This window comes from Mirounga leonina, unplaced genomic scaffold, assembly GCF_011800145.1.
Source record: "Mirounga leonina isolate KUSES-001 unplaced genomic scaffold, KU_Mleo_1.0 Mir_94, whole genome shotgun sequence".
NCBI classification, from domain to species: domain Eukaryota; kingdom Metazoa; phylum Chordata; class Mammalia; order Carnivora; family Phocidae; genus Mirounga; species Mirounga leonina.
Window position 1 is genome coordinate 5,016,236 of NW_023270855.1, and position 18,316 is coordinate 5,034,551.

At 39.3% G+C, this 18,316-nt stretch overlaps 1 protein-coding gene across 6 annotated transcripts in view; it reads left to right on the forward strand.

Annotated features, from left to right (window-relative positions):
• Positions 1 to 18,316, forward strand: part of NR2C2 (nuclear receptor subfamily 2 group C member 2) — a 97,411-nt gene that overhangs the window by 49,543 nt on the left and 29,552 nt on the right. For all 6 annotated transcript variants that reach the window (XM_034997597.1, XM_034997596.1, XM_034997598.1 and 3 more), the window contains one exon: positions 1,980 to 2,090. In XM_034997597.1, the coding sequence (XP_034853488.1) occupies positions 1,980 to 2,090 (111 nt within the window). The remainder of the gene's footprint in view (positions 1 to 1,979; positions 2,091 to 18,316) is intronic.

Consider the following 18,316-nt stretch of genomic DNA (forward strand, 5'->3'; position numbering starts at 1 on the left):
CCTCCCAACCCCCCTTCACCCCACCCCCACTCTTGCACATGCTCTCTCTCTCAAATAAATAAATAAATTTTTTAAAGAAAACTATCAGTCTTTTACCATTAAGTATTGTGTTAGCTGTATTTTATAGATACTCTTTATCCAATTGAGAACTCTTTATTTATTTACTTGAGAGAGAGAGTGTGTGTGCATGAGCGGGGGGAGGGGCAGAGGGAGAGGGAGAAGCAGGCTTCCCACTGAGCAGGGAGCCCAACATTGGACTGGATCCCAGGACCTAAGATCATGAGCTGAGCCAAAGGCAGATGCTTAACCAACTGAGCCACCCAGGTGCCCCAGATTGAGAACTTTGTTTCTAGGTAGTTGAATGGGTTTTTTTTGTGAAATGGTGTTGGATTTTGTCAAATGGTTTTTGTGTGTCAATTGAGATGTTGAGGCTTTTATCCTCTATTAATACAGCAGATTACATTACATACATATGGTGAGCCAGCCTTGTATTTCTGTGGTAAATCCCACGTGGTCATGGTGTATAATTTTTTTTAAAGATTTTATTTATTAGAGCTCATGCGCGCATGAGAGGAGGGAGAGGGGCAGAAGGAGAGGGAGAAAGAGACTCCCTGGTGAGCAGGGAGGCCAACGCAGGCCTCCATCCCAGGACTCTGAGTTCATGACCTGAGCCGAAGGCAGCTGCTTAACCAACTGAGCCTCCCAGGTACCCTCATGATGTATAATTTTTTATATGCCTCTGGATTCAGTTTGCTAATGTTTTATTGAGGATTGTTGCACCTATATTCATAAGGAATATTGGTCTTCTGTAGTTTTCTTGTGATGTCTTTGCCTAGTTTTGGTTACATAGAATGAATTGAGAAGTGTTCCCCCACCTGTTTTTTGGAAGAGCTTATAAAGCATGGTTCATGATATACTTTTTTTCTTTTTTTTACGAGAGCGAGCACATGCGAACCAGGGGGAGGGGCAGAGGGAGAGGGAGAATCTCTTAAGAGAGAATCTTTTTTTTTTTTTTAAGATTTTATTTATTTATTTGAGAGAGAGAAAGAGACAGAGATAGTGACAGAGATAGCATGAGCAGGGAGAGGGAGAAGCAGGCTCCCCACTGAGCAGGTAGCCCTGCATGGAGTTTGATCCCAGGACCCTGGGATCATGACCTGAACCGAAGGCACTTAACCGACTGAGCCACCCACACGCCCCTTAAGAGAGAATCTTAAGCAGGCTCAATGCCCAGTGTGGAGCTGATGTGGGGATTGATCTCATGACCCTGAGATCATGACCTGAGCTGAAATCAAGAGTCAGTCGCTTAACCAATGGAGCCACCCAGGTGCCCCATGATATACTTTTATTCAAGGAAAAGTAATAACTGCCCACTTCAGGTGCCTAGATGACCACTCAGGACCTTGAACCTTGCCTTTGGTGGGTATTGACTAAATTCCAGACCTTTGTATAATTGATGGGCTTTTCCCAGCCCCATCCCAGTGGGACTGGGGGATTACCAGGACTCTTTCACAAGTAGTTTTTCAGTGTAGTGCTGGTTCTTTTTGCCATCCTTTATGGTGTTATGAGAGCCTTTCTTCTGGAAACTATCATCTTAAAGGAGTGTTTTACAGCTGGTTTTGGAGACAGTGAAAACATTCAAAGATCATTTCTAAAAAGTTACTCTAGTAGCTATTTATTTAAAGTTGTATAGAGCAGATTTGAAATTCCTCTGTGTTTTTTGTGGGAATTTTTTTGTTTTATGGGGGGGTTATTTGTTTTTGCATTTTCAGCATTAGAAATAGCTCTTTTAAGATTGTATTTTCTTACAGCCATCCTGTGGCATTATCTCATTAGTTCCTTTGTCGTTCTGGGTGCAAACACCAGAACTACTCAAGTTTATTACTCAAAGCCACAGTGAAAGCAAGAGGCATGGTCCCCAGCTACCACTGGGCATTTTTCTGAGCTCCATTGTGATCCAGCCCACTTCTCCCCCACAGGTACCACGGACACAGACCTCTCGGCCGGAATCTCCAGGGATGACCAGCCCCTCCCCACGCATCCAGATAATCTCCACCGACTCTGCGGTAGCTTCACCTCAGCGAATTCAGGTACCTGCACCAATCCCACTTGGTTCCAGCCACCTGCCCAAAGGTAGTCCTGTCTTCTGAATCCTTTGCAGAACAAACCTACCTCAGGATTTCACTAAGGAGTTGTGCTTCTTGGGCATCAAGTACAATACAACCTCATTTATTCTTTAAAAAAGAAAAAAAAAGTTTACATTGATTGAACTAGCTTACTTTTTATGCAAAAGTTTAAACTATTGTTTGAAACTATTGGGATCAGTGTACCATTTAATTACTTAAATGCTTCCAAATTGAGAGGCAGTATGTCCTCGTAGTTAAGTGTATGGGCCCCCACTTGAAGTCAGATTCAGTGCCCCACTTTTTAGCTATTTCGACCTTAAAAATTAACTTTTCAGTGCCTCAGTTTTTTTCATTTAGAAAATGTATGTAAACCTCATAAGGTTATTTTGAAGAATCAATGGGATATTGCTTGTAAAGTGCATAGAACAGTGATTGGCACATACTAATGGTTCAGTATGTACTAATTATATGCAATAATTATTGCTAGTATTATTGTTATTAACTAATTGGTATTCACTTATTATAGGTTTAGACTTCCCCAGGGCTCTGAGAAGATGTGTGTATTGAAGTCACTGTCAACAACTTGGGAGGAAGGGATAATATGTTGATGACACACAGATTAAAGATTCAAAGTTACCTCAACAAGCTGAATCAAAAGGCTAAACAACAACAACAACAAAAACATGAAAAAAAGATGAATGGCAGAAAAAATACTAGTTACATAACACGAGTTTGAGAGAATACCAGGGTGGACAGGTAATTTGAGTGACTAAGTAAAAGGATTGCTTCATTTACAGTTTATTCCACGCTTGGTATAAGTGAACAGGATGATATCGTAACTAGATAATTTCTATAATGTTTACCTACTCTTAAAAGTGATTTTTTGGACTAACCTATTTTTTTTTTAAGATTTTATTTATTTATTTGACAGAGAGAATGAGAGAGAGAGAGAGCATGAGAAGGGGGAGGGTCAGAGGGAGAAGCAGACCCTCCGCTGGGCAGGGAGCCCGATGCGGGACTCGATCCCGGGACTCCAGGATCATGACCTGAGCCGAAGGCAGTGGCTTAACCAACTGAGCCACCCAGGCGCCCATATTATAAACTAAACATAGAAGAGTTCGTTTTATTTAATGAAAGAAGTTAAAGATTATATTCCCATTGTGTCTGTATTGTGTAATATTTTATCATAAACACTGAAGCTCATATAAGTAAGTCATTTTAACTTCACACCAGTAGGAAACACGTAGCTGAGTGTTTGGAAATTCAGAAGTAATGGGCCCAGCATTAACAAGGTTTTACTGTTCCTCAGAATTAAGAACTCTATAGCTAAATTATTTTTTCTCTTTTATTTTGTTCTTATTTGATCATTACGACTTAAAAATGGGTCCTTTATAGTTTTGTGGAGTATGTGTTAGCATTCTGCCTACAAAACTCTCCCAACTCTGGGAAAGGAGCTAACTGCATTTAATCATGGCCTATACATCATGGGCTCACAACCATCTGAGGGCAGATGAGAACATAGAAAGTTCTCCAGGAGACTGTCAGTAGCTAATGTATATATCAAGAGAGTACACCTTTCCCCCCATTTTGGTATGAGAAGAATCTCTCTTTTCCTAAGGGCCATTCTAGCATCCCATTCCTTACAGTGGGCTATCCCCATGCCATGGTGCTTGGCCCATGGTGACACTGTTGTCCTGGCTGGAATGCAATGCAGTAAGGTCCCTTGAACAGAAGTCTTGTAGAATAGATGCTTGGTGTTGAGCTTTTAGTCTCTCTGGGGAAGATAACCCTTTGGCATGAGCTTTATATATAGTAAATGTAGTTGAAATCTTTTCATTGTGAACTGTCAATAAAATTAGACATACCCTGAGTGCAGCTGAATTGACTGTATTTCAAGGTTTGGTTTGTTTTTTTGTTTGTTTTTGTTTTTAAGGAAAATGAAGGTTATAAGATGATTTTTTGGTTCTTTGTTGGTGGTGATGGCTTCAGTGAGTTTTCATTTCTAGCCCTGACTTCAGTGATAATCTCCAAAGCCCTAAGGCCTGGGAAGATAATAAGTGCTGTGATGTTTTCATGAATAACAATGCTTAGAACCCAAATGGTGGCTTCTGTGATAAAGTTGGGAGGGAAAGATTATACAGTAAGGGTGATAGGATAGGGCTAGGTGACATTTAGGAGCTTTGGCTCTGAATGGAACAGACTTAGGATCAAATCTTTTTTTTAAGTTTTATTTTTATATAATTTCAAACTTACAGAAAATGGTACATGGAAATCCTGTACATCTACCCAGATTTACCAGTTGTTTGCTATTAACATTCTAAGTGAATGTATGTATATTTTTTCTGAATCATTTTGAGAATAGAGATAGCACACCTCTTTGCCCTAAGTATTTCAGTATGTATTTTCTAAGAATAATGACATTTTCTTACATTATCACAATACAGTTATCAAAAATCAGGGAATTTAATATTGAAACATGCCATTATCTAATCCATAGTTCATATTCTAAAATGTCATCAGTTGTCATAGTTAAGTCCTTTATAGCTGTTTTCTCTCATTCCAGGATTTGTGTTACTGTTTTTAATAATGATAATGTGGCAGTCAGTGCAAGACCAACATACCTAGTTATGCAGGCCTGCACTGAGTGATCTAGAACATAGACTTGTATCTGTCAGTATCTTGTCATCATAATGGCAGCAAAGGGCTTTGGGGCCAAGTGGGAAGGCTGGAGGAAGTAGCCTTGCGGCTGGAGTTGAGAGCCATTGTTATGGGGATACAGAGGTCTAGGGTGGGGGCTGTGGAAGGAGACAGGGAGATAAGAAGAGCCATAGAAGAGCACCCACTTGTCTGAGAATGAGGCTTAATTGAACCCATCCAATCACAAGGTAGCTTCTCAATAAATCTCACAGGTTTTCATCATAATGCAGTGTTTCCAGGCCAGTGGTTTGCAAATTTTGTCTTTGTTGCTTCCCACATGACATAAACATTAGGTTCAAATTTTGTTTTTTAAATATATAATCCAGTTTTTAAAGCAATCAAGACAGATTAAAAGAAAAACACACTTGAACATGTCATATACCAAATTTGACATGCTGGAGATCACTGGTGTGCCTACGTGTACTGCCATGTTCATTGTTCGGAGCGGACCTTGGTATAAAGCTTCTCTTGCCATTTCTGTGTATTTTAAGGTTTTCCTGAGATACTCCTCTATACTCCCCATTTCAAGTTTATGTTTTGAGAGCATCATTATATTCAGTGTTTGACCTAAAGAAATATTTGCATTTGAGCTTATAAAATATATGATAAAATACTTGTTTTATCTACTTTATATATTGAAGTTTCACATTTTACTAGGAAGGACTTCTGCTATTATATATTTTTTAAGAGTTTGAGATCTTTACTTGGGCTCTTAAAGCACCTCCTTCCCTATTTCTCTCTTCTACTAGCTCTTTATTCCTGCACATCCCTTCTTGAATGTCAGTACTCTTCTGTCCTTTCCATGTTCTTAGCCATCTGACGTTTCCTTTCTTGCTTTGAAGTTCTCGGCCCCCCTCAGGTACTCATTGCTGTAAAAAATCACACCACACCAAACAGGGTACAGAGTAAATGATGCATCTCCCTTCCTCCTCTTCCCCAAGTCACCCAGGTCTCTCCCAGGAGGTAGCCACTATTACCATATTGCTTGCTTGTTTTTTCAGAGACAGGCTGTACGTATAGACTAAAAACACATGTGCAAATATGTACGGCATATTTTTCATGCATGAAGACATTTTTCTAGACTGTGCTACACCTTACTGTTTTGTCTTAACATCTCTTAGAGGTGGTTCCTATGTGGTAGAAATAACTCCTTCTTTCTCTTGAGTGGCAACTTTGATATCCCATCGATGCTGCAGTGAATACCTTTTACCTGTTTAATTTAGCACATCTGTAGAATCAGTTCTTCAAACTAGGATTGCTGGGAGAAAGGAGATATCCATGTGTAATTTTTTGTTTATTGAGGTGTAATTGACCTATCACAACATATTAGCTTCAGGTATACAACATCATGATTTTTTAAAAAGATTTTATTTATTTGAGAGAGTGTGTGCACGAGAGAGAGAGCATGGGGGAGGGAGGGACAGAGGGAGAGGGAGAAGCAGACTCCCTGCTGAGCAGGGAGCCCGATGTGGGACTTGATCCCAGGACGCTGGGATCAGGACCCTAGCAGAAGGCAGACGCCCAACCGACTGAGCCACCCAGGCACCCCAATGTAATAGTTCAACATTTGTTTATATTGTGAAATGATCATAGTGAGTCTGGTTACCATTCATCACCATACGTGGTTAGACATTTTTTTTCTCATACTAAAAACTTTTAAGATTTACTCTCTTAGCAACTCTCTAGTATGCCACACAGTATTATTAACTGTAGTCACCGTACTGTATATTGCATCCCCATGACACTTATTTTATAACTGGAAATATGTACCTTTTGACCTCCTTTGCCCACTTTGACCCCCCTTCCCAACCTCCCCACTTAAGGGAGCCACCAATCTATGCTCTGTATCTAAGAGCTCATTTTTTTTTTTTAAGATTCCACATGTAAGTGAGATCATATAGTATTTGTCTTTGTCTTTATTTCAGTTAGCATACTGCTCTCAAGGTCTGTCTGTGTTGTCACAGATGGCAAAATTGCATTCTTTTTTATGGCTGTATAATACTCTATATAAATAAATACACACACACACATACATACATACATACATTTTCTTTATCCACTCATCCATCTATAGACACTTAGGTTGTTTCCATATGTTGGCAGTTGTAAATAATGTTGCAATGAACATTAAGGTGCATATATCTTTTTGAGCTAGTGCTTTTGTTTTCCTTGGATAAATACCCAGAAGTGGAATTGCTGGATTATATGATAGTTCTATTTTTAATTTTTTAAAAAATTAAAGCCACCGTTTTCCGTAGTGGCTGCACCAATTTATATTCCTACCAACTGTGCATGAGGGCTCCTTTCTCTCCACATCCTTGCCAACATTTGTTATTGCTTTTTTTATAATTATTTGATACTAGCCATTCTGACAGGTGTGAAGTGGTATCTCATTGTGGTTTTGATTTGCATTTCCCTGATGATTAGTGATGTTGAGCATCTTTTCAGTACTTGTTGGCCAACTTTTTGTCTTTTGGAAAATATCTATTCAGATCCTCTGCCCATTTTTTAATCAGTTTGTTTTTTGCTGTTGAGGTGTTTGAGTTTTTTATATAACTTGGTTATTAACCCCTTAACAGATAGATAATTTACAGGTATTTTCTCCCATTCAGTAGGTTGTCTTTCCATTTTGTTGATGGTTTCGAAAACTTTGCTGTGCAGAAGCTTTTTAGTTTCATATATGGGCTTCACTTGTTTAATTTTGCTTTTGGTCTCAGATCACCAAAACTGATGTTGAGTTTACCATCTTTTTATGTTTTCTTATAGGAGTTTTATGGTTTCAGGTCTTAAAATCAAGCCTTGATTTTTTTTTTTAAGACTTTATTTATTTGAGAGAATGGGGGAGGTGCATAGAAGGAGAGGGAGAGAGAGAATGCCACTCAGACTCTGTGCTGAGTGAGCAGGGAGCCCGGCCTGGGGCTCAGTCTCACAACCTTGAGATCATGACCTGAGCCGAAATCAAGAGACAGACACTTAACAAACTGAGCACCCAGGCCCCCCAAGTCTTCCTTTGATTTTGAGTTGATCTTTGTATATGGTGTAAAATAATGGTCCCGTTTCATTCTTCTGCACGTGGCTGTCCAGTTTTCCCAGTATCATTCACTTATTGAAGAGGCTGTCCTTTCCCCATGGAATATTCTTGGCTCCTTTGTCATAAATTAATTGACCCATATATGTGTGGGTTTATTTCTGGGCTCTTTCTTCTTTGCCATTCATCTACTTGTCTGTTTTTATGCCAGTACCATACTGTTTTGATTACTATAGCTTTATAATATAGTTTGAGATCAGGGAGCATGATGCTTCCAGCTTTGTTCTTTTATTCTCAAGGTTGCTTTGGCTATTTGTCTTTTGTGGTTCCATACAAATTTTAGGATCACTTTGTTCTATGAAAAATGCCATTGGAATTTTGATAGGAATTGCATTGAATCTGTAGATTGCTTTGGGTAGTATAGACATTTTGACAGTATTAACTCTTCCAGTTTAGGAGCACAGAATATTTTTCTATTTGTGTTTTCAGTTTCTTCTATTAATGTTTTACAGTTTTCAGTGTGCACGTCTTTTACCTTCTTGGTTAAATTTATTCCTAGGTATTTTATTCTTTTCTCTTCTCTTCTCTTTTCTTTTTTTTCTCTTTTCTTTCTGTAGGCTCCATGCTGGGCTTGAACTCACAACCCTGAGATCAAGTGTCAGAGGCTTAACTGACTGAGCCACCCAGGCGCCCCTTGTCTTTATGATTTTCTATGCATAATATCATGGCATCTGCAAATATTGACAGTTTTACCTCTTTCTTTTCAATTTGAATGCCTTTTTCTTATTTTTCTTGGCTAATTGCGCTGGCTAGGACTTCCAGTACTTTGTTGAATAAAAGCACCAACAGTAGGCATCTTTGTTTTATTCCTGATATTGGAGGAAAAGCATTCAGCTTTTCACCTTTGAGTATGATGTTAGCTGAATTGTCCATGTATAATTTTGACAGTCACTGACAGACTGCCTTCCAAAGAGGTTGTGCCAATTTATATTCCCACCAGCCCAGTATGAGGGTGCCCATTTCCCTCACACTTAACTATATATTATGATGTATATACTGTTTAATCTTTTTTAGTTCTCTAGGTGAAATATCACTGCTGTATAAGTTTTGCATTTCTGTTACTTATTCATCCATAAATATGTAATAACAAAAATTATATTTTTGAGTATTTAAGCTGATACTTAAATTTTATATAATCATAAATAAGAAAGTACTTTTTTACCTATCTTTCACCATAACTCTACCCCCCTTTACTTTTCAACCAATAGGCTTTTTGAAAATTATGTCTAATTTTATTATGATTATCTTTTATATTAAATGTACTTTATGATCCAAGTATAAATACATATATTAAAATATTAGGCTTTTCTAGAACCACTGCTCTGAAATATCCAAGATCAGTCAACCAGCTAAGTATCTGTTTAATAGGAAGAATAATATTTGGAAAGCTTACAGGAAATAATTTATAAAAATAGGAAATATATAAAATAGGAAATTATTCTGGACTAACTTTTATAGTATTGGCTGTAGTTCTTTGCTGCACCTTCTCTGCCAGACTGCTAAATGTTGAAATCCCTCAGGATTCCTTTCTAGGCTCACTCTCTCCTCTCTGTATTTTCTCTGAGCCTGTGGCTTAAATGTCATTTTATACTAGTGATTCCCAAATAGATATCTATGGCCCAGACCTCTGCTGTGAACTCCATTTGGTTCAAAATATTTTAAATTTGTCTTGAGACTTCTTCTTTGACCCATGTGTTATTCAGAAGTGTGTTGTTTAATTTCTAAATATGTGGGGATTTTTAAAACTATTTTTCTATTATTGATTTCTAGTTTAATTCCTTTGTGGTCTAAGAATGTACTTTAGGATTCCTATTTTAACTTAAGGTGTATTTTATGGCCCAGAATGTGATCTGTCTTACTGAATGTTCCATGCAAGCTTGAGAAGAATGTGTATCCTGCTGTTGTTAGATTTATTATTTTATAAATGTCAGTTATATCAGGTTGATTGATAGTGCTCTCAGAGTCAACTATCTCCTTATTGATTTTCTGCCTGCTTAATCTACCATGCTGACAGGGAAACAATGACATCTACAACTATAATAGTTGATTTCTCTTTTTCTCCTTGGCAGTTTTATCATTTTTTGCCTCATGTATTTTGAAGCTCGGTTGTTAGGTGCATACATGTTTAGGATTGTTATGTATTTTGGGGAATCGACCCATTTATCATCATGTAATGCCCCTCTTTATGCCTGATACTTTCCTTGATCTGAAGTCTACTTTGTCTTTAAATTCAATTCAGTTACTCCAGCTGTCTTTTCATTAATGATAGCATGGTGTCTTACTCCATGCCTTTACTTTTGATCTGTCTGTGCCTGGGGTCTCCTGTTGACAATTTATAGTTGGGGATTCTTTTTTTAACCAAACAGGTCTTAGTCCTTTAGTGTTATATGTAGACCATCCACATTTAAAGTGGTTATGGATATATATGCATTAATATGAACCATGTGTATAACTGTTTTCTCTTTGTTGCCAGAGGCTTCTTTTTCTGCCTTACCTGATTTTGATTGAGCAACTTATATGATCCCGTTTATCTCTTAATGTATCAAATATACGTCTTTACAAGTGTTTTCAGTTGTTGCTCTGGAGGTTTAAAGTAATCATTTTATAAGCCTACCTTCAAATGATACTGTTTTATTTCACATGTAATATAGGTTCCTTATAACAGTGTTCCCAATTCCTTCTTCCCATCCCTTGTGACACTGCTGTCATTCATTTCACTTATCCACATGCTGTAATCACCCAATATATTGTTACTATTATTAACTTAAACAATTATTTTTTAGATCAATTAGGAATAAGAAAATAAGATTTATTTTACTTTCACTTACTCCTACAATGCTCTTCCATTCTTTATGTACATCCAAGTTCTAACCTGTATCATTTACTAAGTAAAGAAAAGCTTTTAATATTTCTTACAGGACAGGTTTGCTGGTGATGACATCTCTTAGTTTTGTTGTCTGAGAAAGTATTTCTCATTGACTTTTTTGTTGTGGTTTTTAAATTATTTTCAGCAAAATTCATAGGACGTAAAATTAACCATTTTAGGGGCACCTGTGTGGCTCAGTCGGTTAAGTGTCTGCCTTTGGCTCAGGTCATGATCCCAGAGTCCTAGGATCAAGCCCCACATCAGGCTCCCTGCTCAGTGAGGTGTCTTTTTATCCCTCTCTCTCTGCTCTAAACCCCCCTACTCATGCTCTCTCTCTCGTTCTCTCTCTCTCAAATAAAGAAATGAAATCATTAAAAAAAAATTTAACCATTTTAAAGTGAAGAGTGGCATTTAGTACATTCACAGTGCTGTACAACTACCACCTTTGTCTAGTTCCAAAACATTTCCATCAGTCCAGAATAAAATCCCTTACCCATTAAGCAGTTTCTCCCTGTTTCTTCTCCTTGTTCCTCCTTCTCTCTAGACCCTGGCAACCACTAGTCTACATTCTGTCTCTATAGACTTATCAGTTTTGGACATTTCATATACATATAATATGGATCATTTGTGTCTAGCTTCTTTCACTTAGCATAATGTTCATTTATCTATGATGTCGCATGAATCAGTACTTCATTCCTTTTCATGACTGAATAACCCATTGTATGGATATACCACAATTCATTTATCCAGTCATCATCCACTGATGGACTCTTCTCCACTTTTGAGGAATACTTTTGTCAAATGTAGAATTCTACTTTGGTGATTTCTTTCTTTCAGCATTTGAACTATTTCATTCTTCTATCTTCTGGCTTATGTGGTTTCTGGTAAGAAATCTGCAATGAATCTTACCCTTGTTTCTCTTTCCCCCATCTTCACCCTCCAGCTTCTTTCAGTATTTTCTCTTTGTCTTTGGTTTTCTGTGGTTTGAATATGTTAAGGAAATATAATTAAAAGAAACAAAATCTTCTCCCAACTCAGAAAACCTCTCTGTAAAGGTAGAAGAGACAGAAAACAGGTTTCTTTCTTTGCTTTGCTTCTTTTTAAGATTTAATTTTTAAGTAATCTCTACACCTAATGTAAGGCTCAAACTCACACCCCCAAGATCAAGAGTTACGTGCTCCACTGACTGAGCCAGCCAAACACCTCTTTCTTTTCTTTTTTTTTTAGTAAGCATTAAATCAGAATGTGATGTGCATTACAGGCAGTCTTCTAAGAAATTGCAAAGACAGAAAGGAATTTCACTTGTTTGTATAGGCAAGTAGGTACAACCCATTACATCATACATGTTTTCAAGATCCTAACTTTATCATGGAAATTGTGGAAACCCACCTGTGCTAGTTAGTTGGCTTTACTGGGGACCGAGGCGGGGGTGATTTTCTTAAATCCTTATGATGGGAGGTAATTTGCAAATAGGAGCAAGGTGCCCACCAAGTTAGACCCTTCCTCTCCCAGAGGCCTAAGAGGTAGGGGAGCTATCTCTCTTGAAGTTTACATTTCAAAATAATGGGTCCCAGATCCTTGAGAAAACATTCCTGAGTCGTGAGACTGGTAAGAGGCTTATGCAACCATTATAAAGATTTACATGCATATCAAGAAGACAGAGAAAGAGTTCTGAAGGGAAAGAAGTTTCTTCCTTTATTTTCAACAGGGAGAATTAAGCCTCTTTTATTTGTATTTAGTCTCACAAGTAGGATATGTCTAGATGTAGTATTTTAGTATTTAATCTGCTTGATGTTTTCTGAGCTTCATAGATTTGTGCTTTGGTGTTTGTCATTAATTTTTTAAAGTTCTCAGCTAGTATTCAAACATTTCCCCATTCTCCTGGTATTCCAGTTATGCATATGTTATATCTTGAAATTGTCCCATAGTTCTTGGATACTCTGTTCTGGTTTTTTTGTTTGTTTTGTTTTCCCTCATTGTTTTCTCCCTTTGCATTTCATTCTTTCCTTGGTTGTATCCAGTATACTGACGAGCCCATCAAGGCATTCTTCATTTTTTTACTGTGTTTTTGATTTTTAGCATTTCCTGCTTTCTGAGAATTTCCATCTTCTTACATTTCTCATCTGTTCTTGCATGTTGTCTACTTTTTCCTCTAGAGACCTTACATATTGATCTTTCTATTTTAAGTTTCTTGTTTGGTCATTCCAAGATTTTTGTCCTTTTGGAGTCTGATTCTGCTGCTTGTTTTATCTCTTCCGATTGTGTTTTTCTTGCCTTTTGGCATGCCTTATACATACTCTTTTTAAAACCAGACAGTATCTGCTGTTAGGTAATAAGAAGTAAAGTAAATAAACCTCTACTATGAGGATTTATGTTAATCTGGCTAGGGTTGAACTGTGTGTGGTGTTTGCTGTGGCTGTAGATCCAGAGGCTTCAGATTCCTCTAGTGTCTTTGTCTTAGTCTCTCCTCTTGACTTTGGGCTTCCTTGGATATTCTTCCTCAGAGAGTGTGTGTCTTGAAGCTCTTCCATCTGTAATCCACTGTTATACTGGAGCCCGGTTGGTAGGGTGGTAAGGTGTCAGGGAGGGAAAGCATTCTATCATCTTATGATGAAATCTCAGTATTTAGTAGGCCTGTGTCCCTGGGCTACCTGTATGAGTTTCAGGACCCAGTTCCAACTTTGAGGTGGGGTTGGAGGGGTCCCGCATACACAACACCAAGCAGTTCTGACACTATCAGCGCAGAGATAGCATCAGATTCTACAGACTAATGATTCAGCCCTGTAAGGCTGACCCCTACTCTCACCTCAGACACCAGTCACAAGTCCCAGGCTATTAGCTGAGCTTCTGACCAATCAGTTACGGATTAGAGGTTCCAGTGACATTCTTAGGTTCAATTAATTTGCTAGAGCAGCTCACAGAACTCAGGGAAGCACTTACTCATGGTTACCAGTTTGTTAAAGGATACAGATCACCAGCCAGATGAAGATACCTTGGGCAAGGTGCCAAACGAAGGAGCTTCTGCCCTCGTGAAGCTTGGGGCCAGCTTGGTGACACATGGAAGTGTTCTGGTTCACCAAGCATGGAGGCTCTCTGTAAAGGGCCAAAAAGCTGTTCTCTTGGGTTTTTATGAAGGCTTTATTACATAGGCATGATTGATTAAGTAACTGACCTTACTTAATCTTAAGGCTGATTCGACCTCCAGCCCCTCCCCCACACCCCAACCCCCCCGGGGTGGGGGGGTGGTACTGAAAGTTCCAACCTTTTAATCACATGGTTGATCCTTTTGGCAACCAGCCCCTGCTGTTGGGAGGGGTCCCAAAAGTCACCTTCATTAATAACAAGACACTCGTTTCACTTTTTTGGCTCTAAAGCATTTTTAGGAGCTGTGGGTGAAGATCGAATATATCTGAAAAATATATTTTTGTCATCTGAATGACCAATTATATTTTTCTTATAAATCATATTGCAGGCTGTAACCTTCACAAGTGTGTATTATTCCCTTACTGCCCACCCCTTTCTCTAAGATAGAAAGGTCTGAGAGGCCTGGAGTTGAAGAAATGCCCTTTCCCCAGGTGGGATAGGACTCAAGTAAAGTGTTTTCCCCTGGGGAATAGGCCTGTGTTTATTTTACAGAAGAAACCCTTGAGTTTATTTTACAAAAATTCTTCCCCTACCCCTACCAGAGCCACCAGGGAATCTTTCTCATCTCTTCACCTTGAGAACCAAGTGGAATTCCTAGGTCTAAAATCCCTGACCCTCCCAAGACTGTGGCCCCCAGGAGTTTCTTACTCCCATCCTAGTCTGTGCTAAGTCTCCAGCAGTTCTTTGTAATTACCTTTTAAATATTCCTCCAGGTTGGCTTCTGCTCCACCTAAGCAGATCTCAGACTTTGTGAATCCACCTCTCCAGATTTGAAGACGGATTTGCCCTGCACACTCAAGTTCTCTGATAAGTCCAAGGAAGGTCATTGATTTTCAGTTTATCTTGCTTTTTCTTGTAGTAAAGATGAAATGGCGACTTCTAAGCTCTTTACATTGAAGTTGAAACCAGAAATATACTTTGAGCTCCACACTCATCTATCTGGTATTTTACTTGACATATCTATTTAGGCATCTCATATTTGACAGGCCAAAAACAGACTTCTGAATTCCTACCAACCCTCGCTCCCTCCACCATGCCATTCATTGTTCAGGCTAGAAACCCGAGAGTCATTCCTGGCTCTTCATTCTCCAGTCCTCACATCTGTACCCACTTGCATGTGCTGTCGCTTCTCCTTCCAGCACACATCCTGCAGTGATCCTCTGCTCTCCAGACCCACAGCCCCCATCTTCAGCTCCCACCTGGGCTCCTCCAGGGACATCTGAACAGTTTCTCAGTTTCCACTTTTTTTTGTTCTGTATTTTTTCCATCCAGCATCCAGGAATATCTGTTTAAAATGCAAAGTCCATCATTCCTTCACTTCAGGTCTTGACTGTATTTAGAAAACACTGTTTTGTGTTATTCAGGGAGGAAAGCTTTGTCAAATATTTTATCTACGTAAACGTTCTAGGGATTGAGTTAGTGAGGCTGAATGGAGAATATATTTGTTTGATCTTTGCCTGTGAGCAGCACTAACTACTTATGAGTTAAAATTTATATTTGAGTAAAAGATTCATGTACCTTTTTGCATAGGTCAAAAAAATTTTTAACAGATTTTCTTTGCCTTTACTTTTAATTATCTCTTCTATTGTCCTTTGTTATGCTTTAATATACCGACTTATAATAATCTGACAAATTATATATATATATATTTAAAAATATATGTGTTTGTATAGGATAGTATATAAGATAGATATAAAATAGCATAAGAAACCTGAAGACCCTGATTTAGGAGGGCAAAACCCCTGAGCGGCTCCTGTTGTACTTGGAATGAAATCCTGACTTCCACTAGGGCCAGCCCACCTCCCTCACTAGGTTCCTGGGCCACTCTTCATTGTCCATAGGCCTGATGTCAGTTCTAAGAGTTCCTTCCTCTTAGGGCTTTCCATATGCCAGAACATTTCCCATTGCTTGGAACACACTTTTCCCTAAACCTTTATCTGACTCCCTTCTTAGCCTTGAATCCTGAGTTAAATGCCACCTTGACACAGAAGCCTTCCTTGACCTCTCTTGACCTCTCTTTCTAAAAAGTTAAGTGCCTGTGTTACTCTCTCCTACTCTAGTCAGATCTTTTCCCTCATAACATTTATCATAAATTGTTCATTGGCTGTTCTGTTTACTTGTCTTTTGCCACTTTTCCACTAAACTTAGAAGCTTCACGAGACCTCCTGCCATCTCCATCATGCCTGTAATCTAGCAAAGTGCCCGGCATAGAGTAGACCCTTTGTAAGCATTTGAGGAATGAATGAGTGAGTGAGTGAGCCAAAGTCGGAGGGAGAGATTCAATGAGATGAAAGGAGTAAAAAAGACTTCTGAATGAGGAAACAAGTATGTGAGAGCTTAGAGCAGGAAATATTTTTAGCAAGGTCCTCTTATATTCTGGGGCTCGTACCAACTGCCTTCAGATGTAATAATTCTTTTTTAAAGGTATGTAAACAGGGTCTCAGAAAGCACATATAACTGTTCCACAGTGACCCAGTTGGGAAGCAGTAGAATGAGCATTCCATTCGCAGCTCTAGCTGCAAAGCCCTATTTCAGGATCACAAACCTGTGTTTACAGGACCAGCTGGCACTGAAGAAGGTGGACAGGGTGAGAATTAGGGCCAAACAGAGCGCCCGTGCCCCATCCAAAGGAGCAACCACACACAGCCAGTTGATAACCACAGGGGAACTTGGGGACAAGGATGGGGACAGCTTGTCAAAAGAACTGTAAATCTGATTTTTATGGTAAATACTCTATCCTCAGGTAGTGCCAACCAGTTTTTTAAATTTTAAACTCTGGGAGGTCAAGCAAAAGTTATCCAGTGGCTGTTTTTTTGCCTTTAGGCTGTCCATTTGCAGACTTTTCTTTACAGCATGAATGATGAGCCCAGCTTGGCTGGAACAGAGAGTGGGTAACATGGAGGAGAATGGCAGTAAGTAGATCTTTGAGGTCCTTTTGGGGTAGAAGTAGAGAGGGCCTTGGGCCAGTAGAGTATGTAGTCATCTCTGCTATAATATGACATATGTGTTCTAAAAATTCCCATACTGTGCAAAATTCTACAGTGGAAACCAGAGGGCTTATGGGGGTATGTGGGGTTAGTGGCATAATATTCAGAAATTGTTGGTGACACATTAAAAAGCAGGTATGAATTTGATTTGATTTAAATTGTGGTTTTACATACATTAAATGGTTAAGAAATACATAATGACGACCATAAATATGGCACTTTTCCTTGAAAGAGACCTGAAGCTTGCTTGTGGAGGGGATGTGGGAGGATTGTAGCTCCTGAGTTGCTGTGAGTGGGGTGATCTGAAATCAGGGAAAGCTGTAACACCACGTGCACTGAGCTGGCTGTTCCCACTCCGCTCACTTCACCTGGGGGTCATTCTCTGTGTGTGTACTGTTTCTCAGGAGAAGTCATGCATAAACACAAGATTTATATGATGCACAGAATAGTCCCTAATATATCAGTCACACTGGAACAAATGTACCTTTTCAAAACAAGAGTTGTAGCAGTACTAACCATGTAGCCAGCCTTGGAAGGCCTTAAGAGTCACAGAGGGGCACCTGGGTGGCTCAGTCAGTTAAACGTCCAATTTTTAGCTCGGGTCATGATCTCAGGGTCGTGGGATCAAGCCCTGTGTTGGGCTCTGTGCTGAACATGGAGCCTGCTTAAGATTCTCTCTCTCCCTCTCCTTCTGCCCCTCCTCCCTGCTCACTCTCTCTCTTAAAAAAAAAAAATCACAGAGAAAACAAGACATTCCTCCTTAGGTTCTTCCCCTCCCCCCATTTGTTACTGTTTGCAAGCAGAGAGTATGAACATTTGTTCCAAGTGAAGAGATTAAATAAAGTTTGCCTCTTATGTTCGTTTCTTAGGGCTGCCATAACAAATTACCACAAACTTGGTGCCTTAAAACAACAGAAATTTATTTTCTCGCAATTCTGGAGCCCAGAAGCCCAAATTCAGGTATTTGCTAGGGGCATGCTCTCTCTAAGATTCTAGGGAAGTATCCCTCTGTGCCTTCCTAGCTTCTGGTAGTGACCGGAAATCCTCAGTGTTCCTTGCCTGCAACTGCAGCACTCCAGTCTCTGCCTCTGTCATCACAGGCCTGCTAGTAAGGACACCAGTCACTGGATTTGGGGCCCACCCTCTTCCATTATGGACTCAACTTGATCACACTTGCAAAGGTCCTGTTTCCAAATAAGGTCGCATTCACAGGCCCTGGGGGGTTAGGATGTAACCATCTCTTTTGGGGGGGGTCATGATTCTACCAACAGCACCTTTTCACCACCCCTCCTCGGGAGATTTAATAAGTCTGGATACATCCTCAATTTGATGTTTCCTTGGTGTCATTAAACAGGTATCTGCCTGCTGATATTTGTCAGCAAGGCCTTTGTTTGCCTGAGGGTCATCC